Here is a 24166-nt window from a genome sequence, read left to right as displayed (position 1 = left end):
AGCCAGGAACAGCACCAGGCATACCTAAAAATGAGATGTCAACCTGGAGAAGCTACAAACAGGATTACTTGTGTGCCAAACAGCATATGCAGCAAGTGATAGAGCTAAGCAATTCCACAACCAACAGATCAGACCTAAGCTCTGCAATCCTGCCACATTCAGTCGTGAATGGTGGTGTACAATTAAACAACTAATAGGAGGAGGACGCTCCACAAATATCCCCATCCTCAATGATGGGGTGCCCAGCACATCAGTGCCAAAGACAAGGCATTTGCAACCATCCTCAGCCAGGAGTGCCGAATCAATGCTCTATCTCTACCTCATCCTGAGATCCCCAGCATCACAGATGCCAGACTTCAGCCAATTCAATTCGCTCCACATGATATCAAGAAATGGCTGAAGGCATCAGATAGTGCAAAGGCTATGAGCCCTGACAACATTCTGGCAGTAGTACTGAAGATTTATGATTCAGAACTAGCTGCACCTCTATCTAAGCTGTTCCAGTACAGCGACAACACTGGCATTTATCCGGCAATGTGGAAAATTGCCTAGGTATCTCCTATCCACAAAAACAGGACAAATCCAAACTGGCCAATGACCATCAAATCGCTCTACTCTCAATCATCAACAAAGTGATGGAATTATCATCTGCAGTGCTATCAAGCAGCACTTGCTTAACAATAACCTGCTCACTGATGCTCAGTTTGGGTTCCGCAAGGGCCATTCAGCTCCTGACGGCATTAAAGCCTTGGTCCAAACATGGACAAAAGAGCTGAACTCCAGTGGGGAGGTGACAGCAACTGCCCTTGACATCAAGGCAGCATTTGATCAATTGTGGTATCAAGGAGTCCTGGCAAAACTGAAATCAATGGGAATCGGAGGGGAAACTCTCCAGCCATATCTAGCATGATGGAAGATGGTTGTGGTCATTAGAGGTCAATCATCTCAGTCCCAGGACATCACTGCAGGAGTTCCTCAGAGTTGTGCCTAGGCCCAACCATATTTAGCTGCTTCATCATTAGCCTTCCCTTTTACATAAAGTCAGAATCGCTGATGATTGCACAATGTTCAACACCGTTCATGACTCCTGAGATACTGAAACAATTGTTCACACAACTCATTCTTAGGATGAAGAGCTTACACTAGGAAGAAAGGTTGAACAGGTTGGGCCTATATACCCATTGGAGTTTAGAAGAATGAGAGGTGACCTTACTGAGTGGACTTGACAAGGCAACAACTGAGAGGATGTTTTTTCATGGGGGAGATTAGAACTAGGGGACTAATTTAAAGAATAAGAGGTCTCCCTCTTTAGACTGCGATGAGGGTTTTTTTTTTCTCTCAGGGTCGTTAATGTGTAGAATTCTCTTCCCCAAACAGCAGTAGAGGCTGGGTCATTGAATTTATTCAGAGCAGAGTTAGATAGATTTTTGATTGACAAGGCAGTCAAGGGTTATGGGAAGCAGACAGGAAAGGAGTTGAGACCACAACCCGATCAGCCATGATCTTATTGAATGGTTGAGCAGGCTCAGAGGTCCAAATAGCCTACTCATGCTCCTAACTCCTATGTTCTTAATTCATGTCCATATGCAGCACGATCTGAGCAACATCCAGGCTTGGACTGATAAGTGGCAAGTAACATTTGCGCCACACAAGTGCCAGACAATGACCATCTCCAGCAAGAGAGGATCTAACCATCACCTCTTGATATTCAATGACATTACCATTACTGCATCCCCCACTATCAACATCCTAGTAATAACCATTGACCACAAGCTGAACTGGACAAGCCATATAAATAATGTGGCTACAAGAGCAGGTCCAGAGGCTGGGATTGTCTGGCGAGTAACTCACCTCCTGATTCCCCAAAGCTTGTCCACCTCACTCAGCTCCTCTCTTCTTCCTGCCAAAGTGCATACCCTCACATTTTCCCACGTTATATCCCATCTGCTACTTTTTTGTCCACTCACTTAACCTGCCTATATTCCTCTGTAGAATCCTTGTGTCCTCACCAATTGGCTTCCCACCTATTTTTGTATCATAAACAAATTTGGCAATAGTACATTCACTTCCCTCATCTAAGTTATTAATATATATTGTAAATAACTGAGGCCCCAGCACTGATCCCTGTGGCACTCCACAGGTTGCCATCCTGAAAATGCCACCCTTATCCCAACTCTCTGTTTTCTATTAGTTAGCCAATCCTCTATCCATGCTAATATACTACCTCCAACATCATGGGCTCTTATCTTATTAAGTAGCCTTACCGAACCTTATCAAAGTACCTTATTGAATGTCCAATTATATTACATCTACTGGTTCCCCTTTATCTATCCTGCTCGTTATCTCCTCAAAGAATTCTAATAAATTTATCAGGCATGATTTCCCCTTCATGAAACCATGCTGACTCTGCTTGATTAGATTATGTAATTCTAAATGTTCTGCTGTTATATCCTTTATAATAGACTCTAACATTTTCCCAATGACAGATGTTAAGCTAACTGGCCTATAGTTACCTGTTTTTTGTCTCCCTCCATTTTTGAATGAGGATGTTACATTGGCAGTTTTCCAATCCTCTGGGATTTTTCCAGAATCTTAGGATTCTTGGAAGATTACTAACAGTGCATCCAATATCTCTGTAGCTACTTCCTTTAATATCCTAGGATGCAACCCATCAGGTCCAGCAGACTTATCGGCCCTTAGCCCCATTAGTTTCCCTAGTATTTTTTCTCTTGTGATAGTTATTGTATTTATTTCCTCCCCCTCTTTTGCCCCTTGATTATTTAGTATTGGAATGCTATTTGTGTCTTCTACCATGAAGACTGAAGCAAAGTATTTATTCAACTCCTCTGCCATTTCCTGATTCCCCATTATTATTTCCCCAGCCTCATTCTTTAAGGGGCCTATGTTCAATTTGGGTTCTCTCTTCCTTTTTATACATTTAAAGAAGGTCTTATTATCCATTTTTATATTACTTGCTAGTTTACCCCCAAAGTTTATTTCCTCCCTCTTCATTATTTTTTTGGTCATTTTTTGTTGGTTTTTAAAACCTTCCCAATCCTCTGACTTACTACTAATCTTTGCCACATTGTATGTCTTTTCTTTTAATTTGATATTATCCTTAACTTCCTTGGTTAACCATGGCTGGTTTATCTCCTTCCTTGAATCCTTCTTCCTCGCTGGGATATGTCTTTCTTGTGAATCATGAACTATTTTCTTAAATGTCTGCCATTGTTCATCAGCCATTTTTTCTGCTAAAATCCTATCCCAGTACACCCCTGCCAACTCTGCCCTCATTCCTTTGTAATTACCCTTATTTAAGTTTAGCACTGTTGTTTCCGACCCAAATTTCTCACTTTCAAACTGAATGCTAAATTCTACCACATTATGGTCACTATTTCCTAGGGTATCTTTTACTCTGAGATCATTCATTAAACCTGCCTCATTTCACATTACCAGATCCAAAATAGCCTGATCCCTGTTTGGATTCACAACATATTGTTCTAGGAAACTGTCCCAAATACACTCTATGAATTCTTGCCAGTGGCTACCTTTGCCAACTGATTGCCCCAATCTACAAGAAGATTAAAGTCACCCATGATTAATGTACTGCCTTTTTTACATGCCCTCATTATCTCCTGATTTATTCTCTGTACAGCTAATGTTCAGGGGCCTATATACTACTCCCACCAGTGTCTTCTTCCCCTTCTTACTTCTTACCTCCACCCTTTTGGATTCTACATCTTCCAATCCAAGATCATTTCTTGTTATCGTACTTATCCCATCTCATAGTACCAAAGCTACCCCACCACCCTTTCCTTCCTGCCTGTCCTTTTGAAAAATCACATACCCCTGAATATTTAGTTCAGAGCTTTGATCTCCTTGTAACCATATCTCCGAAATGGCTAGAAGATCATACCCATTAACCTCTATTTGTGCTGTTAATTCATTTATTTTGTTCTGAATACTACATGTATTTAAATAAAAAGCCATTAATTTTGCCTTTTTACCATTTTTTCCCCTTTGATCCTATTTGCTGCTGTTTTTTTTATGTTTTTACACTCTGTCCCTTCCTGTCACACTCTGGGTATCATTACCAAAGCTGTCCTTTGCTTTGTAAGCCTACGTATCCCCTTTCCAGAACCCTCCCCCCCTCTATTTAGTTTAAAGCCCTCTCTACAGGCCTAGTTATTTGGTTCGCCAGGACACTGATCCCAGCACAGTTCAAGTGAAGCCAGTCCATTCGGTCAGGAACGGCTCCCTTCTACCCCAGCACTGATGCCAATGCCCCATTAAATGAAACCCATTCCTCCCACACCAATCTTTGAGCTAAGCATTTAACTCCATGGGAAAAATTTTCCCTGTTGGTGGTGGGGGTGGGGGGGTGGTTGTGGGGGAGCAGGCGCAAACCCAACCGGGGCTGCATCGCCGCTTTGCGTCGGCGGGTCAGTTAAGGCCCATCCAACATGACGCTCACCTGGAAGCGCTGAGGGCTCCCTGTGCGGGCGGGGGAATTCCCTGACTAGGGGCCGGTGCTCTCTCGCACATGCGTATGAAAGAGCACAGAGATTTCTCTGAGACACAGAAAGATCAGTTTGATATTTAAAAACTGAAATAAAGTAATTAAAAACTTTTAAAACATGACCCCTCATCACATGAGCTGGGACATAAAGAATTATTTTAAAAATTTTCATTGAATTTTAAAACACTTCATGAAACCTCATCCCGCCCGTGGTTGAGGCTTCATGAAGAATGCAAAGGCTGCCCAAGCTCTTCACCTGCCCGCCAACCTTAAGATTAAATGGGCAGCTCATTTAATTGCTTAAATTAGTTTTTAACAGACCTTAATACGCCTTTGACAGTTTGGTGGGCGCACAGCCGAGTCGGCTGCCGAGAACAGTGCCAAACTGGAAATCTAAATGACGCGCGGTGACATATGACGCCTGCCCGATGTCACCGCGCCTCATTTTACGCATCAGTGAGTGGGCCCCGCTCCCACTCACCAACCGGAGAATTCAGCCCCTTGTCTTTATTTACCCTATGCCATTATTACCTTGGAGGTTCTACTTTATAATTTAGCTCCTAACTATTCAAATTCTTTCAGCAGATCCTCCTTTCTAGTCCTATCAATGTCATTGGTACCTTCTGGACTTACGCTTACGGCTGCAGAGAACAGTATCTATCCCCCTAATTATACTGTCCCTTTCCACATTCCTATTTCCTCCCCCCACTTGAATGGCTTCCTGTACTATGGTGCCGTGGTCAGTTTGCTCATCTTCCCTGCAGTCCCCACTCTTGTCCACACAGCTTGCAAGAACCTCGTAACTGTTGGACAGTTGCAAAGGCTGAGGCTCCTCGAACATTACCCCCCTAGGTCCCCAAATCTGCTTCACCTGCAGTCACACCCTCCTGTCCCTGATCACAGATCAAATTTGAATTACCTAATCTGAGGGTGTGATTGCCTCCTGGAGCAAATTGTCCAGGTAACTTTCCCCCTCCCTAATGTGGTGCAATGTCTGCAGTTTGGACTCTAGCTCCTTAACTCAGATCTGAAGTTCCTTGAGCTGCAAACACCTGGTACAGATGCGTTCGCTCTGGATCACTTTGGTGTCCAGCTGCTCCCACATGTTGCAGCAGCAACACATCACCCAGCCTGCCATCACTATCATATTTTATTCACTTTATTAATTAATTTCTCTAGTATCCCCACTCTTTACACTTTATTATAATTATTTTTTATACACACCAGTACCAATCTTATACTTAACAAGCTATCTATAAGAAAAAGAGAAAAAAGACTGGAGACCTAAACACAAACTAAAGACCTTAGTTTTACTTTACAGACTGGAAATACTCATCAATCCTACTGACCAATCAGCTGCTTCCTGCGCTCTTTTCCCTCTCGTGCTCTTTAATGGTCTCTCATTCTTCTCACACTCTCTCTCATTGTTAAAGGTCACTCTCCTCTCACACACTCACTGTTATAGGCCACACTCCTCTCACTCTCTCATTGCTAAAGGCCATGCTCCTCTCACTCTCTCAATGTTAATGGCCCCGCTGTTCATCTAACTCTCTCATTGTTAAAGGCCACTCTCCTTCACTCTGTCACTGTTAAAGGCCCCACTGCTTCTCTCACACTCTCTCACTGTAAATGGCCCTGCTGCTATTCACAAGCCCTCTCTCTGTAAATGGCCCTGTTGCTTTTCACAAACGCTCTCTTTGTGGCTTTATCTAGATTAAGGATCTCTGAAGACAGTTTTTTTCTCATGATACACTTCAGAGGTTGAACTCTATAAAATGGTTAAATATATCCAAGTACCAGTGCTAAATAGTTGAACCCTCAATGGAACTTGATAATTGGGTAAATGTCTCCAGAAGCCAAAGCCAGATGAAACCATTCTCTTAGGCACAGATATGTGAATATCAGCCACATACACTTGATGAAATTCTCACCAGGGAAAAGCAAGACTGTCATGTCCATAACAATTGCATTTTGGTAATAATATGGGAATATTATGGGTCACTGGTGGCAGTTTAGAATTATTATGTGCAAGAGCTAAATATTTATGGTTAAGTGTTACAATTGTGTCCATGGATATTGCTAATGAATTTCCAGTACAAGATAATTCTGAAAGATAGGATTTTTTGGCAACGTTCCTTCAAGTAATCTGGATAGCTTTAATGTACTGTGTAATCTGTGACTTTTCCCACACTGAGTCTGAAACCTTTGGCTAGGAGTCAAGAATTTTGTCTTCAAAAGAAATCATAGCATCAACAATGCCCTACTTTTCTCCAGACTTAAGTGCTAAATGTTAACTATGAACCTCCTTAGGCTCACAAGATTTAACACTTTCCTCAAGGTGCACTTGCCTGCTGAAGGCATTAATATCAAGGTCTTGACAAACCTGGAACCTAATGCTGAGCCTTCATTTGACTTGTACTTTGTGTTGGACTTCTAAATCAAGAGAAATTACTTGATTGACTTGAACTTTTGGTTGTATTTCTTTGGCTCAGAATATGATTTTAACATTTTAGCCTTCAATATTACTGAGTCTCTAGAGTTCTTGTTTCTTTAACCATTGGCAGTACTTGCAGGTGGGATAATTTTCCAAGTATGTGCTGATGGGAATTTCACCCACCACAGGCGCATATCTGGAGAATTGCCCCTATTGTGCCAACATTAAGAATGGATCTTAGCAGTCAGGATTACAACAACAACAACAGACTTTAATTTAACATCCTTCACATTGAAGCATGTCTCAGAAAGCTTTACAACGAAGAAAAGGGAATTGCTGAATTAAATAAAATTAGACATAAAATAGAAAATACAGGAATAGGTTTTAAGGAAATTATTGAAAGAAATGAAATCGATTATAAGATTGAGTTGCCAAAGAATTAGCCTCTTATGCTGAAGCGAAGAAAGCTGGAAATGAAGCCGAATTAGAGTGTAGGCTGAGGTACATAGTTGGAGAAGATCATTGACATGAGGTAAAGTGAGGCTGTGTGATAATTGAAAACTGATAAAGCTTGAAATTGAAAGGCTTGAGAGTGGCAGACCAGTGAAGCAAAAATAGGAGGGATGAACATGCAAAATCTGCAAGAGAAGAGGTGTGACTTGCAAGGCTGCAGACTTAGTTGATCACCCATATGAGATATTAGACCTTTTGCTGCCACGCTTCAGGAGTTGACCTTCCTGGCCATTTGTTCCTATTCTCTTTTGAGGGTGGGTCTTCAGGGTCTCCTGGCTCCTTCAGAACCATAACATCTCTCCTCATGCTCACTTGCACCACCAATGCCTCCAGTGCCGCTTCCACCATTACAATCCCTCAGTCTGCCCTCGCGTTTAGTTTCCAGGGATGTCCATTGCAGTGATCTTTTTGTTCAGCTTCCTCTTAAGAGGCAGTCTGCCTTTAAGAAACAGCAGGCTGCCTCTACCATGTTTAAAGAAATTATGCTACTGGGGCCAAGTACTGTGTGCAGAGCTCATTGGCAGCGTTAAGAAGGAAGAGTTGTGGAGCGCCAGTCAGCATCACAGTTAGGTGAGGTGGGTATATGTAAATTGTGTGTGTTGCCCACCTCGGTCTGAATGGGCATGGACCATTGCAAATAACAATTGCTGCACCAAAAATCACAGCAAATTTCTCCCCTCCACGCAAAACTATATAATACATGGGCCAAATTTTAATATGACAGACCCCTTGCAGCTGGGGTGGAGGGTGGGGGTGTGGTGGCTGCGGGATGGAAACGGGGGAGAAAACATGTTGAACATGTTGGGAACTTGTTTCTCAGAGAAGCAGGTTTTGCTGTGGCTCTTTAACTCAGCCACAGAATTAATATCTTGCTTCCAGTTATCTTGAGCCAATCAGAGAGTACGGATGTGATGATTACCCGCAAATTGTCAAGGGAAGGATTTTTATTTAGAGGGACTCAGGCAAGGATCGGAATGGCTGAATTCTACACTGATTCCTGAAACATCAGCAACCATAGGAATGGAAAGGAGATTGAGAATGCTGCCCCCTGGGTTTCTGGTCCTTTCCTGGAAGTCCTGCTATGAGATCTGAGGGAGTGCAGTGAATATATTTTTCCTTAGTGCGGCAGTAAGATGTCAGCCCCTCAAACCAAGCATGGATGGAAGTGGTCAAAAAAGTGAGTAGCAGGAGTGTGCTCCTTTGAACCTGGAGACAGTGCCCCAAAAGGTTCAATGACCTCATGAAAGCAGAAAAGGTGAGTGGAATCCCACTTTCAAGTGTTATTCTGACATGCTGACTTCCCCAGCATTCTGCTGCACAACACTCCTCAGAACAGTACACTTTGCAGCTCCATTCATTTGTCTCTCCCCAGGCACCTTTACACATTCCCATCTGAACAGCCAACACTGACACTTACCCTCACATTACTGACATCTCATACCCATGCCTCCCAGTCACCCTCCACAACTGGTCTCCATACAAGCCATTTCTAATGCTCATAAGTCCCTGCTTTCTCTTCTTGTAGGAGAAAAGAGTGCAGGATTGCAGGGTGAGGAAGGGACCTGGCAACAGGGGAGGCAGAATGGGTCAGGGTGGCGGTCCTCCAGTGATAGCCACCTTGGCAGCCTATGGCAATTCACACCCAACTGGTCCACTGGAAAGAAGGTCTTGTTCTGGGAGGCTGCAGATGTCAGCAATGAACTGCAGTGAAAGTCTGAGTCTCATGAGGCATTGATGTCCACACATATTGAGAAAGCTGATCCTCTACCCGTTGGCTATATGTTGGGGCTATCAGCTCCTTGGATTTGGGTCTTTTTATCCATCCCCTTTCCCTGTGGAGAACATGTGGCTGAGGAGAAGGCAGGTGGTGCTGCTGCAGATGTTACGCTTGCTGCTCCAAGAGCTTCTGGTGTTGGCGTTGGTGTTGTTGCTTTTCTTGACATCTGAGATCCATAAACTACTCCATGTTGCAGTGAAGGCTGACAGCAGGGAAGATCTGATTAAGGTGAGTAATGTCTAAGTTCGGTGAAATGACGTCGAGAAAATTGGAAATCACCTGTGAGGCAGTGAAATCAGACTCTAGGAAGAGGTGCTGTGAGCACCAGCCTTTCACATAAGCAGGGCAACAGCAATGAAGTTTCACTGTTTAAAGGCTTTTCTAGCCTGTTGGCTTAATTGAACCGTGGTTCCCTGCTGTGCTCTTGCCTTGTTGATCCTGGTGAGTTTCACACAACTTGGGAAATGTGTGCACTGACTGTTAAAGCCAGAATTCTGGGTTAAGTTCACAATTAATTGCCAATTCAAACATTGAAATTACCTACCAGACTTCAGCAGGGTTTCCTGCTTGCCTTACAATCTGCCCTGGTTAAACTCGGAGTGGGCAAGATGAAGTTAGCCCCACTTTGGCCATTAAAATTCTGCCTGTCTTTTCATTTAATTTATGCCATATTTAGTTTTAGTCACAAGGTGGCATAGTGACAGCAACAGAAAGCATCACTACCAACCGGTACATGGATAAATATTCACCTTCATTGTTTTGACCTAATTTTCCTAGCGAAAGCCGAGATATAATTTTGAATGGCTTTATTTTAAAGAACAGTCCTATTGTCCCTTGAAAGGAATGGAAAGCATAGAGAAATACAACCTTGATTAAATCCTTCCCTTCATTAGTATTAGCTTTCATATTCCAACTGTGCAAAGCTGCACAATTGTCTTTGATCTCCCTTTAACAAGTCTAAGTACGTTTGGCTAACATTAGTAAACATGTTTTTGCAAGAGACAAGACTTTGATTAACAGTTGAAACAGATAGAAAATTATCAGTCTTAATCTAAGAATCATATAGCGCAGGCAAGGCAATTCAACCCATTGAACCTGTGCCAGGTCTTTTAAAGAGCTATCCAATTAGTCCCATTTTCTTGCTTTTTTCTCATAGCCCTGCAAACAATTCTTTTTCAAATATTTATTCAATTCCCTGTTCAAAGTTACTTATGAATCTTCTTCCATCACCCTTTTGGGCTATGTACTCTGGATTGTAACATCTCACTACCTAAAGAAAATTATTGTTATCTCCCCTCTGGATCTTTTGTCATTTATTTTAAATGTGTGTCCTTGTTAGAATGCCTCCCACTACTGAAAACAGAGTCTCCATATTTACTTTATCAAAGCCCATCATAATCTTGAACAACTCCATTAAATCTGCCCCTAACCTTCTTCGGTCTAAAGGAGAATGATCTCAGCTTCTCTAGTTTCTCCAAATAACAGAAGTCCCACATTCCTAGTATCATTTTAGTAATTCTCCTTTGCATCTTCTCCAAGGCTTTGTCATCTTTCTTAACATGTGATGTGCTGAATTGGACACAATACTCCAGTTGAGGCTGAACCAATGAATCATAAAGGTTTATTATAACCTTTTATTGCACTTTTACTCAGTATCTCTGTTTATAAAACCCATAATGCAATATGTTTTTTCAAAAGCCTTCTGAACATGCCTTGGCAGGCTCAAAGATTTGTGTATGTCTTTGTTTTAAAATTATTGACAGAAGAAAATATAGCATTATAAGTTACAAAAATCAGGTATATCATGAAGTGAGTCTTTTTAAAATGTAAAAGAATAAAAAAGCTCAAATTAAAAGAACACTAGTAAATTAAAAGTGAATTAACCGGACAAAATATTTGAGTGAAATCAGAAAAAAGCATATAGAAATAAAAAGTAATATGCATATTAAAGCAGCCATAGTAAAATTTAGACTTAAGATATAGAAGCACTAAATAGAGAACACCAGCGATAAATGAAATAGAAATGTGGTATAGAACAGACATTATAATGAGAGGAATGAAATAAATTGAATTAAGGCAAAATAACAGAGAGGAGGTTGGTCACATGTTTCTTTTGCTCCTCCTCCTGTTGCTGCTCCTTGGGTTCTCACTTGCTAGATGGAGTCAAGGCTTGTTCCCACATAATGGTGAGATTATCCACAATGAGCTGCCACCACATATCTTGAGACCCACTTGGTCAAGTACTGCAAGTCTCCTCCAGAGCAGTGCAGACAGAAGCATTGCTTGTTGGCATGGATGGGTGTTCTCTATAATACTCCTTGTGGCAGCATGACTCTCAGTGTATGCCTGCTGTGCAAGTGTGCATGGGTTCATGAACCATGCCATGAGTGGATAACTCTTGTTGCTCAGTATCCACCCTATGATTTGCTGTGGTGTTTTAAATAGAGGTGACACAGAGGTATACTGCAGAATGAATGAATTATGGCTATTGCCAGGATTCTGGGCATTGACCTGGATGAGCACTTGCCTGTGGTCATGCACCCGTTGCACATTGAGGGACTGGAATCTCTTTTGGTTCAGGAAAATGGCTGAGTTGATATGAGATGCATGCAAGGCAGTGAGTGCAGTTAATGGCACTCTGCACCATGGGGAAGACTGCAAACCATGCAAACCCCCTGTATTCACGTTGCCTACTTGTCTCTGCCAAGAGGGAATAAGATGAAGCTAGCCCTCCTGTATAGAAAGCCTCAGTGACCTCCCTAATGCATCAGTGTACTGTAAACTGATTGATATTGTTTATATCTGTAGCAACAGTTTGGAAAGAGTTAGATTTGTAAAGGTTCAGAGCCGCAGTCACCTTGATAGCCACTTGATAGTCCATGCTCTACCTTGAGATTGGAGTTGTGGCTGCAGCAGTAGTCAGATTTCAGCCACAACCTCTTTAGAAGAACAGATGACTTAAGCATTGGGCATCATTGAATTTCAGGTAAGAGAATTGTTCCCTTAACACTCTCTTCCCTCTACAGATATGACCTTTTGCTGAAAGCCTTTCTCCCCCCTTCTCTCTTTTCTAGTCCTGCTCTCCATGTCTTTTCTTCAATATCCCAGTCATGCTGAATTCCAAGAGGAAGTCTTACCAGGCGGTCCATATCTGCATTAAACTCATTTAGCACATGCCGTTAAGTCACCAAGAACATAATTCCACACTAATCAACCTCAGAATATTGAAAAAAGCATGGAAAAGCTCCCAAAATGCATGGTATTGCACCAACAGCCAGAAAAGTAATCCAGCAGCAGTAGTCCATGATTCCTGAATAGCGCTGGTGGGAGGGATAGGATCTTTCATGCAGTTTAACATCATGTTCAGCTGTGCAAGGTTAAGAGGTGTAGGCTGAAGCGTGAAATGCAAAAAATGCCAAAGCTGAAATAAAATCAGCATTGCACACTGATTGATGTCATGATCTATCTGCTCTTCATGCTGCTGATAACCTTTCCCCAAGGTGGCGTCCATCAACTTCACCTCGAATTGTGTGTGTGTATCGCAGATGCCATTTTCTAACTTTAGAAAGTCTTGTAGCACAATGGTCATTACAGAAACCAATTTCTCTCCCCAACAATTTTAGGCACTGTATTCTCAACTGATATTTGCTGAAAGCAACTTCTGTTCATTTGGTGCTCATCATGCTGAGAGTATTTCAGGGCACTTTGAACTTCAGGTTCATAAAGAAATGTAGGTAGTAAAAATATATAACTGATAAGAATACAACAAAAGTGATAAAAGAAACAAGTAGTGTGATAAGTTAAACTGTGCGTTAAAAACATTAGGGTATAAGGACATGACGAGGTCTGTTACTCAAAGAAAGGTTCTGTACATTAATACATGCAGCATAAGAAATAAGACAAGTGAATTAAAAGTTCAAATTCAGCTCAAAGGGCATGACATAATGGCCATTCCTGAGACCTGGCTTGAAGCTTGATAGGAGTGGGAGATAACTATTCGAGGTTATAAGGTTTTTGGAAAGGACATGAAAATTGGAAAAAGCAGGAGGAGTTGCAACATTGAGCAAGGATGCATTAACACAAGAACACTAGAACACAAGTAATAGGAGCAGGAGAAGACCATGTGGCCCGTCGAGCCTGCTCCGGCACTCAATGTGATCATGGCTGACCTTGGGCTTTAATTCCATTTCCCCTTTGCTCCCCATATCCCTTAATTCCCTGAGGCACCAAAACTCTGTCTATCCCAAACTTAAATACATTCAACGATGGAGCATCCACAACCCTCTAGGATAGAGAATTCATAAAATTCAAAATCCAAGTCATTAGAAAGCTGGGATATCAGTAAGGGTAAGCAGACAGTAAAAATACTATGAATAGAATTGAAGGATAGGAAAGGATGTAAGACTGTAAAACCAAAAGAAACTACAAATAAAAATACAAAAAAACATATGCAGGCAAAGAATAGTAGATATTTTGAGCTCTGGGAGAGATATAAAGAACAGCAAAGGGGAACATTGAAAGACAGGAAAATGAATAAAAGCAAGTGAGGGATAACAGGTGCAACACTAAAGGTTAAGAGAAAGAGGGTGACTAAGTGTATTGTAGGCCCCTTACTTACAGGTGCAGGTAATAGTGTAATTTGAAATCAGGAAGTGGAGGACTTACTAAGTAGCTACTTTTTAACTGTACTCACAGTAGAGGATGTGGGTAAAGTACTAAAGATACAAAGAAATAAACGCATGTATTAGATCTGCCATAAGGTCCTTCAGTATATCAAAACCTCACAGCATTGCTAGATATAAGATAGTCACCAAGATATCCAATAGGGAATTCAAAAGAAACTTCTTTACTCAGGGTGGTAAGAAGATAGGACTCACTACAACAGGTAGTGGCTGAAATGAATAGTATAGATGCATTTAAGGGGAAATTAGACAAGCACATGAGTTGTAAGGGAATAGATAGTTGCGATGGTAGATTTAGATGAGAAAAGATGAGAAGAGGCATGAGTGGAGCATAAATATCAGCATGGACAGGTTGGGCTGAATGGCTGTTTCAGTGATGGCCTATTTCAGTGCTGAATATTCTACGTAATCCTAAATAATTCTATTTCACATCTCAAATGACTCCTATATGGTACAACGAAATGCCATTTTCTGAAACCTATCCAATTTTGTTTCTGAATGTCAAAACAGCTTTGCAACGTGAACATTATTACCTTCTGACACTAATAGAAATGTGAATGGCAAGAGTGATATAAAAATAATGCTAAGACAAATAAAAAGTAAAAAAAAACACTAGGAACTATTCACTACCTGCTAAAGTAAAATCTGCAGATTTATTATTCCCCTTCTAGGCCTCAAAGGTTAAGTGTCATGTCAGCATCATAAATCACATCATTAACAGGGTCCTTAAGACATCAATTATCAGCCCTAAAGGGCTCCGGCAATATTGACTTGCAGAAGTGGTATAAATCTAACAATGGCCTTCAATGTGGAGCCTCACGATGAGAGGGTAAATTTTTTTGATTTTGAGGAACTTGTGAAGAGTGAGAACTCATGGTTTTTCTCTTCTTTGCCACAAATTGTGGATCTTTAGTGAACTAATAATGACAAGTGCTGTTAATGTGTCATTATACTTTGGCAATTTCTGGTCCATGGAAATAATACTCCAGTGCTTCATCTGCTTTATTTCACCTTACTTACCGCGATTTTGCCGAGGTCAATGCCATAGTTGAGTGCTTTCCAAGCACACTGCTTGTAGTTGATTTTCCAGGGCTCCTCGAGACGCTCTTGCATACACTCGCCTTTCTCTCCCTTGATTCCATCCCGTCCCGGGATCCCTGGGGTTCCTGGGATACCGTTCGTTCCGGGATTACCCTCTCGGCCAGGAACACCTGGTGAACCCCGCATACATATATTATTATGCTGCATTAAGGAGAAAGAACAAAGATCATCAGTTTCATTCAAATTTTACTGTTCAAATGGAACAGAAATGACCCATTACAATAGATGTAGCTCAGAGCCACAACCATTTTACTCCTGTTCTGACTCACCACAAGTACTATGAGTTCTTATTGCTTTAAGGTTCCCTGATGTTGGTAATAATTATACTTTAAGCTTGGAGAGATCAGAACTCTTTATCTTTAAGCTGCCATGCTGCTTTGTATACAAGAGGGACTAGTTTGAACTGGTTCTGTTACTCATCACATCAGTCTTCAGTTGTTATGACACAGCAGTTGGTAAAGGCTGAGTTGTTTAACTCTCAGAGGGAAACTTGAAACAACTGTCATAACCCATATTTTCAATTGGTATGTCTGAGATGAAGCTCTGAATTCAGGAATAAGACCACTGAGCCTCAAGAGGATTTTTATATAAAACTAAACATTTATTAATTTACAACAAATTAAACACATACACATGTCTACAAATTATTACCATAATAACTTTTAAATAATTCCCCAAATTAATCACTCCCAGGTAAATCTCCACCAAGGCAACAATAACACATAAATTTTAAACTGATAGCAAATTTGACCTTATGAATTCAAAATGAGGTTCCTTGCAATTTGGTTCCTTTGCAGGCACAGTTGGAGGCTTACAGGTTAGTTAGACCTTAAATGCCTCTACCTTACACACAATCTCCTTTCCCTTTTTATACCTAGCTTCCTCTTTGAATGTAAATTTTCCATGATGTCACTAGGCTTTTAACTTCACATCTTCTAACAATAACATTTTCATCCCACTAATTTTATTAGTAATATAAACGCATTGCTTGGCATCTCCCAGCTAGGTGCAAGATTTTACTCCCATTCTTGAATGCTTTATTCAACAAATGCAAATGTACACTTTAACTTCCTTACTTCTTACCCAATTAATATCTCAAACTACTATACATCAAAGCACCCAGGCTAGCTGGCTTTAATTCAATTAAGACACACACAGTCAAACACATAGACACAGACCCCTCTACAACCCCATTTTAAAAATAATTTCCAATAACATTATAGACATTAATATCTCTTCATGATACCAGTGCAGCTATGAAATGTAGCCCCCTATGTTACGACCAGTCCCCAGGCGAGGTTCCCCCAATATGTAATGATCCCAGATGAGGTACCCCAAATTGTTATGCTCCCGGGTGAGGAGGGATGAATTTGCTTCCTTTCTTTATTCAGCCCCCTCGGTTGGTCACAACAAGGTTAATTTAAAAATAATCCTTTCCTTCTTGGATATCTTTTCCCAGTTCAAATGTATTTATGTTTTAAAGGGAGCCTATTTAACCAGGCTGTCTTGAGTCAAAGGAAGAGTGAGTTTATTAGTTACTGAATGCTAAAAAAAGTAATAAAAATGGAACACATATACACACAGATTAGAAATGAGAAATTGAGTCTGAAAATAAAAGTTAAAAAGATATATGAATCAGTCCTTTGGCTTGTCCGTGAGATGGTGAAATGTTGTGGCCATTAAGTTGGGGTGATTCCAGTAGCGCTGACTTTGGCAGTTTAGCAGTTGGGTTGGAGATCCTTGGTTTTGCAGGTTAGCTGAAAGGAGTTGTCCTGTTTCTTTTTCAACTGTGGCTTTGCTGACTTGTGACTTGCTTCCAGCAATCAGAGAGGGAGAGTTTTTTACCTGCAAGTGCAGGGATGCCCAGTTGATGTTCAGTTGTGACCTTCACATCACACACACACCAGAAAAGAACACCTGACTAGCACACAGAACTAGGCTTGCAGTTGGCTTCTTTAAAACCCTTTCCTTATGTATTCCTGGAAGGAAAGAAAATAAGCATGTCTTTTGCCCAGATCTGTTTTTTTTTCAACTCAGTTCATGTTCACAGTTTGGGATATAGCTCAACAGAAGGTCATTTCTGCTGAGATGGTAAACATTTTCCATTATCTCCACAACCACAGGAGATTACAGTTCAGTTTTTGCATTGTATCTTTTCCTTTGAAGTACCTCTAGCTGAAGTAGGCTGTGTCACACCATTTAGGTGACATTCCATTCTCTCTGAACTAGTTGGTCAAGTAATCTGCATGGGAATTTTCCATCAAGTGGTTACCTTACAGTCTCAACCAACTTTTGCTTGTATGTCCTTTTTTAAAAAAAATGCATGTCTTACTTAAAAGTTCAACATGTCCATAAGTAATTCGGAGATAGGATCCATGGTCATGACACCTGAAACACTTACACATATTAATTAGTTCCTAGCTCGTTATAGATATTTACAGATAATGCAACAATATATAACAAGCACCATAGCTGGTTTTCTTAAGACAAAGGGTGGATGCAGAAAGAAATGAGATTAGAAGGGTACAGAGAGATGTGAGTACTAAGGGACACATGGATACCTACTGGAGGAGACAGTCTTATCTGTGCTCCAGATTTGTGAGTGGAGAGTCCATATAAGATAGCAACTTGAGGGATGGTCATGAAGAGGTCAAAGGAGAGAGAGGTTATAGGAGGTCAGTAAATTCAGAGGACAAAGAGTAAGATGAGTTGATGAATATGATCAGTAAGTCACTCAATGCAGAACCTGAGGGAGGAAAGGAGGAAGAATATCCTGGTTAGAAATTTAAGTGGAGTAGTAGATTATAAGGATTGTAAAGGACAGACAAGGGAGATGGAACAAAGTGAGGTACTGAAAGAAGAAGAAGTTGTCAGAGAAGTAGGGAGGGAAACCAAAGGGAGGTTTGGTGACATGGACCCCCGTGATTTGAGAGGGACAGCTAGTGAGAAGTATAGACAGGCAGGGAGGCTTCAGGAAGGGGAAAGCTGCTGTCACCCATGAATCAAGTTTCAAGCAGAGCCATGGTGCCAATGCAAATGTCCACAATAAGGTTAGGTATGATGAGGACCTTATTTGTGAGTCAATGGACAGGCTGGAGGGTAAAGTGGAGGAGGCTGGTGAATAATGAAATAGTGATAGAGTCCAAATGAACAGTACTGGGTAGAGTAAGACAAAAAGCATTGGTGAGGTTAGCCTCCAGAGGGTCTGCTGAATGGGAAGGACTGTTAGAGAGGAGGATGGGGAATTGGGGTAGTTTATAGAGTTAGCAATGGGTGCTTTGATGGGCCCTTTGGAAAATGCCCATCTCTGAAAGTGAGTTGACTGAATGACAGGAAGGGAAAGAGAATGGCTGTGAGTGACCAAGAGAATAAATAAGGAACATGGAAGTAATGGGCTCTTGTCCAAAATAAGTAAGTGAATGTTCACAGAGGCATTCAGGTTAATAGATTTGGCAAAGATTAAAGAAGACTGGTCATAAACAGAGGTAAAGGAGGGGACAGCATGAGAGAGTTTAAAATTAAAGTGGAAAGAGAGGGCCATTAAGGAGGGGAGATAGTCTACAGGAGCCAACAGTGGTTGCTCCAGGGTCCAGGAGAGGTGAGTAGTGGCTGAATATTTATGTTTATTAAGTAAACCCTTGAGAACAGTGAGATTGTGAATGTTGTTTTAAGTTACCTGAATGACTACATGCTCACACTGTGGGCGGCATTTTCCGGCCCTGTTGGCATCGAGCGTCATGGCGGGTGGGGAGGACAATACGGCGGGATGGCTAAAAATCAGTTTCATGCCATCGTGAAACCAGTTTGTGATCATTCGTTCACCCGTCTAAGGCGGGCCTCGTTTCCCGCTGCTGCACATCAGGAACTTAATTTCAGTACTTTAGCATCTCATTATAAGCCCTGCTTCCTGGAATCATTCCCCTACATTGGATCCGCTGGGCACATCGGCGTGATTGCAAGCCGACATGTTTCACAGCTGTACATAAGCGACTTGCACCTGGCTAGCTGCAATTCGCTCTGGACTTCAAGGTTTGTTTGCCTACCTTGCTTCGGACAGCACTCACGGTCATCAGTGCCAGGCTTCACAGACAGCACCACACCACTTTTAAGGGGGCTTATGGACAGGTCTCTACCTATCAGACCAGCCATAAGATAGGCGTAGCTCTTTAGTGGCTATAGGGCTAGGAGAAGGGGGAGATGTGGCCTCAGGCAAGGGAAGAGGCTGCAGGGTGAGGGCTGTATTGGGGAAGGGGGCACAAGTTGATCTGTGCAAGTGGCCTCAAGATGGTGAGGGCTGAGGAGGCAGTGTCCAGAGGAGATAAGGCCAGATGGAGATGTGAGGATGTGTCTAAGAGAATGGGTGGTGATGTCCCTTGAGCTGGCAGTGAGTGAGATGCCAGTGAATGTGTGATGGCCTTGTAAGTGTGTGAGTTTAGAGTGATGAGATGGTTGCCTTATCCAGGTGGCACGGATGAGGTTATTCATCCGTTTTCTGCACTAGATGGCCAACATCCTCTGTGCAGTATTGGTATTGACCACCTCTGCCACCTTCTCCCAAGCCAGAGTGGTGAAACTGATGGGCCTCCTGTGGCCAAGACGGGGGTAGGGGACATTGCTGTGGGCCTCCATGGCATCCAGAAGACATCCTAGGATGCGTCACTGAATTGGGGGGCTGCACTCTTCCAGGCTTTTGGGGCCATGTCTTCACTGGAGCAGTCCTAGGCTGCAAGCATTGAGAAGAATATGCACAGCTGCAGTTTAAATATTGCACCTTGCATGAGGAAGCGGCGAGGTAATGACGTGGTGGGCAAGTTGGAGACTGCCCGCCAGCGAGATGGCATGTTTCCTGTGGCTGCATAATTAATGATATGGCACAAAAACCCACCATTGCAACTGGCTCTAAGCGTTTTTTTCCCCATCTGCTACCGCTTCATGAAAATTGCAGACTCGTTGGGCCAAAGGGCCTTTCTCTGTGCTGTAGAGCTCTATAACTCGATGACTCCATGGAATGATTCCGCCCTATGTCTCTGAAGTGGCTAATCTTCACTTCACTGGCAACTGCTGGACTATAATAATGATCATTATATTATTAAGATCAATAAAGAGCCAGTCATCAGTAAAAGTCTGTGATAAGGTGGGCTGTTGAGCTACACCCAAAAATGTTCAGAGTTTGGGGGAAATGATGGGTGCTTTTTGCAGCGCTGAAATTTCACTGTCTTTGTTTTTATATTCATACTTGAGCTACTGATCCTGTGGATCTGAAACCAACACCAAGGCAGGAATAGTGCTTTTTATATTTCCTTTAAGGCACTATTTCCTCTGGTTGATATGTGTTTATTCAGTTTTAGCAATGTTCCAAATAAATAATGGCCTAAGATTTCCTCTAAATGAGTTACACTGCTCTTGCACCTCCAAAATATAATGTTGCATCTGCTGGTGGTCTCTAAAGCAGGGGTTCTCAACATTTTTGCCTCTGAGGTCCCCCCACCATGTTATAAAAATTGCCCTTATAAGGGCTCTTATAAGGCCCCTTATACACAAGTATTGTATCTTTATCAAAACTAGTTAAACACTTAAACATATATTTTTTATTATTATTGCTTTACTCATTTAACGTGGAACTTGTTGCCGGTGCTAAGCAACAATCCTGTCATGACAATGGAAATTGGGGCCACAAAATTGGGTTCCCTAACAATGCTGGTGCCAGTGCCTTGAAATCCTTGAAATGAAATAAGGTAGCCAGAGTACTTCCAGCCGCCATTGGCACAACCCATTCTGAGTGACGGGGTGCTAGAGTGGGCATGCCGCGCACGTGCCAGAAGCATGCAGATAGGGCGGATTCTGATGTCAATCTATCTCTAATGCTGCTTTGGTGCATATGTGATATCTTGGACTGTGCAAGTCCAGTTAATTCATTTTCATATTCACTCCCAACTGAAGATGCATTGAACTGCATGAGGGACTGTATCCACCGCCCCCTCACCCCCAACCTCCGCCAAACCCCAACTAGTGCTATTTAAAGGGATAGCCATTCAATTTACAGATGAGGTGCTTTTGACTTACATTTGTAGGTCTTGTGTTTGTGTAAGTTATGTTGTGTTCATGGAGGAGCTTGGCTCACATTTTGGATTTTCAAGAGTGTTGCTGAACCTTGACAAGGAGGTCAGGGGAGTTTTCTGCCCTCTAAGTGAAAGCCTGATTCAGTAATGGGGGCTATAGTTGCAGTCCCTCTTGGACTGCAGCATGATGTAGAAATGGAGCATAGGGATCAGTGCTCAGTGGGAGGAGCAGAGCTCTCAAGAGAAGGCCATGTCCGCAACACTTCTCCTACCTCCATGTTGGCCAGGAACAGTGTGTGAGGCACCTAAATTTTGCCAAGGAGGTGGTGGTTGAACTATGCCCCTTCTGCAACTCAACTACAGCTGCACAGAGATGTGAGGACGGCAGTGTAAGTGGCTGTGAAGTTTGCCATCACCCTCAATTTCCAGACTAGTGGATCCTCCTAGGCGGGAGCAGGCGACATCAGTTCACTGACCATCGCTGCATGAGGGAGGTCACAAAGTACCTGTATAGGAGGGGGGATTTCATCATCTTCTCACTGACCAGAGCGAAGAAGGAGCAAAGAAGACATGGATTTGCAAGCTGGCCGGATTTCCAATGGTGCAGAGGGGATTGAACAGCACACAAGTAGTGCTGCATCTTACCAGCTTAAAACATTTTCAGAGGTCAGGACCAACTCCACACCTGCTTGCTTCTGCAGTGAGCCCTCTGCACAATCTTATGGGAAATGGCCAATTAAGAAGCCGCCTTCATGCTCACCATACAATTAAGGATGGTGTGTGGGTTCTCAAGGCAGAGGCCCAATAGGAGGGCCTGCAACACTGCAACACAGCAGCCTCACTGGATGGGCACTGCTGAGATGGAAAAGGCCAAGGCTGTGATCTTTTCAACTCCTTGCCAGCCTCTAAGTAACTGCTATTCTCCAGGTGCAATAAAGGGTGACAGCCAGTCCAACACAGGAAAACACTGGCGGTTTCTGAAAATGGCCCATAAGTGGGATGCGGATTCCTGTGGCAGCCATCCCTTGGGAAACTCGCTAGGAGGTGGGAGAGCATCAGGGGTCCAACCCATTGTTCAAATTTCCGCCTCAAAAGCTGCGAGATGTTCCTTAATCTCAAGGCCATCACATCCAGTTAGTGTGCAACCATAACCAGAAGATTCTCTCAACGTCTGTTGTCCTGGCAGCAACTAATGGATCAGATCTAAGCTCTGCAGTCCTGCTACATCCAGTTTTGAATGATGGTGGACAATTAAACAACTCACTGAAAGAGGAGGCTGCACAAATATCCCGATCCTCAATGATGGAGGAGCCCAGAACAGCGTTCATATGTTAAGGCTGAAGCATTCACAACAATCTTCAGCCAGAAGTGCCGAGTGGATGATCCATCTTGGCCTCCTCTGGAGGTACCCAGCATCACAGATGCCAGTCTTCAGCCAATTCAATCCATTCCACGTGATATCATGAAACCAAGAAGGCATTGGATACTGCAAAGGCTATGGGCCCTGACAATATTCTGGCAATAGTACTGAAGACTTGTGTTCCTGAAGTTGCCACACCCCTAGCCAAGCTGTTCCAGTACAGCTACAACACTGGCATCTACCTGGCTATGTGGAAATTTTCCCAGGTATGTCCTGTACACAAAAAGCAGGACAAATCCAACCCGGCCAATTACTGCCCCATCAGTCTACTCTCGATCATCAGTAAAGTAATAGAAGGGGTCAACAACAGTGCTATCAAGCAGCACTTGTTTAGCAATAACCTGCTCACCGATGCCTAGTTTGGGTTCCGCCAGGGTCACTCAGCTCCTGACCTCATTACAGCCTTGGTTTAAACATGGACAAAAGAGCTGAACTCCCGAGATGAGGTGAGAGTGACTGCCCTTGACATCAAAGCAGCATTTGACCGAGTGTGGCATCAAGGAGCCCTGGCAAAACTGGAGTCAATGGGAATCAGGGGGAAAACTCTCCGCTAGTTGGAGTCATATCTAGCACAAAGGAAGATGGTTGTGGGAGGTCAGTCGTCTCAGTTCAAGGACATCACTGCAGGAGTTCCTAGGATAGTGTCCTAGGCCCAATCATCTTCATCTGCTTCATCAATGACCTTCCTTCCAGCATAAGGTCAGAAGTGGGGATGGTCGCTGATGATTGCACAATGTTCAGCACCATTCACGACTCCTCAGATACTGAAGCAGTCCATGTCCAAATGCAGCAACACCTGGACAATATCCAGGATTGGGCTGACAAGTGGCAAGTAACATTCGCGCCACATAAGTGTCAGGCAAATGACCATCTCCAACAAGAGAGAATCCAACCATCACCCCTTGATGTTCAATGGCATTACCATCAATTAATCCCCCACTATCAACATCCTGGAGGTTACCATTGACCAGAAACTGAATGGGACTAGCCATATAAACACTGTTTAACACAAGAGCAGGTCAGATGCTAGGAATTGTGTGACAAGTAACTTACCTCCTGACTCCCCAAAACCTGTTCACCATCTACAGGGCACAAGTCAGGAACATGATGGAATACTCCCCACTTGCCTGGATGAGTGCAGCTCTTACAACACTGAAGAAGCTGGACACCGTCCAGGACAAAGCAGTCCGTTTGATTGGCACCACATCCACAAACATTCACACCCTTCCCTACTGACACACAATAGCAGCGGTGTGTACCATCTACAAGATATACTGCAGGAATTCACTAGGGCTCCTTAAACAGCACCTTGCAAACCCACGACCACTACCACCTAGAAGGACAAGGGCAGCAGATAGATGGGAACACCACCACCTGGAAGTTTCCCTCCAAGTCACTCACCATCCTGACTTGGAAATATATTGCTGTTCCTTCACTGTCACTGGGTCAAAATCCTGGAACTCACGTCCTAACAGCACTGTGGGCAGCTCACCACCACCTTCTCAAGGGCAACTAGGGATGGGCAATAAATGCTGGCCCATCCAGCAAAGCCCACATCCCGTGAATGAATTTTTAAAAAGCAGCCACTATGCCTTTATCCTGTGGCATTCAACAATATTTGGCCCACCACGACACCAGAGGCTGGCTCCTACAATTGGCTA

At 42.8% G+C, this 24166-nt stretch overlaps 1 protein-coding gene across 1 annotated transcript in view; it reads right to left on the bottom strand.

The window, feature by feature from the left end:
- Nucleotides 1-24166, bottom strand: part of LOC121279353 (collagen triple helix repeat-containing protein 1-like) — a 46196-nt gene that overhangs the window by 5163 nt on the left and 16867 nt on the right. The window contains exon 2 of the mRNA XM_041190533.1: nucleotides 14946-15167. Coding sequence (XP_041046467.1) covers nucleotides 14946-15167 — 222 coding nt within the window. The remainder of the gene's footprint in view (nucleotides 1-14945; nucleotides 15168-24166) is intronic.

The sequence above is a fragment of the Carcharodon carcharias genome, chromosome 6 (assembly GCF_017639515.1).
Source record: "Carcharodon carcharias isolate sCarCar2 chromosome 6, sCarCar2.pri, whole genome shotgun sequence".
Lineage (NCBI taxonomy): Eukaryota > Metazoa > Chordata > Chondrichthyes > Lamniformes > Lamnidae > Carcharodon > Carcharodon carcharias.
The sequence above is the reverse complement of the archived record's forward strand: the minus strand, read 5'-3'. Positions and strand labels throughout refer to the sequence as shown.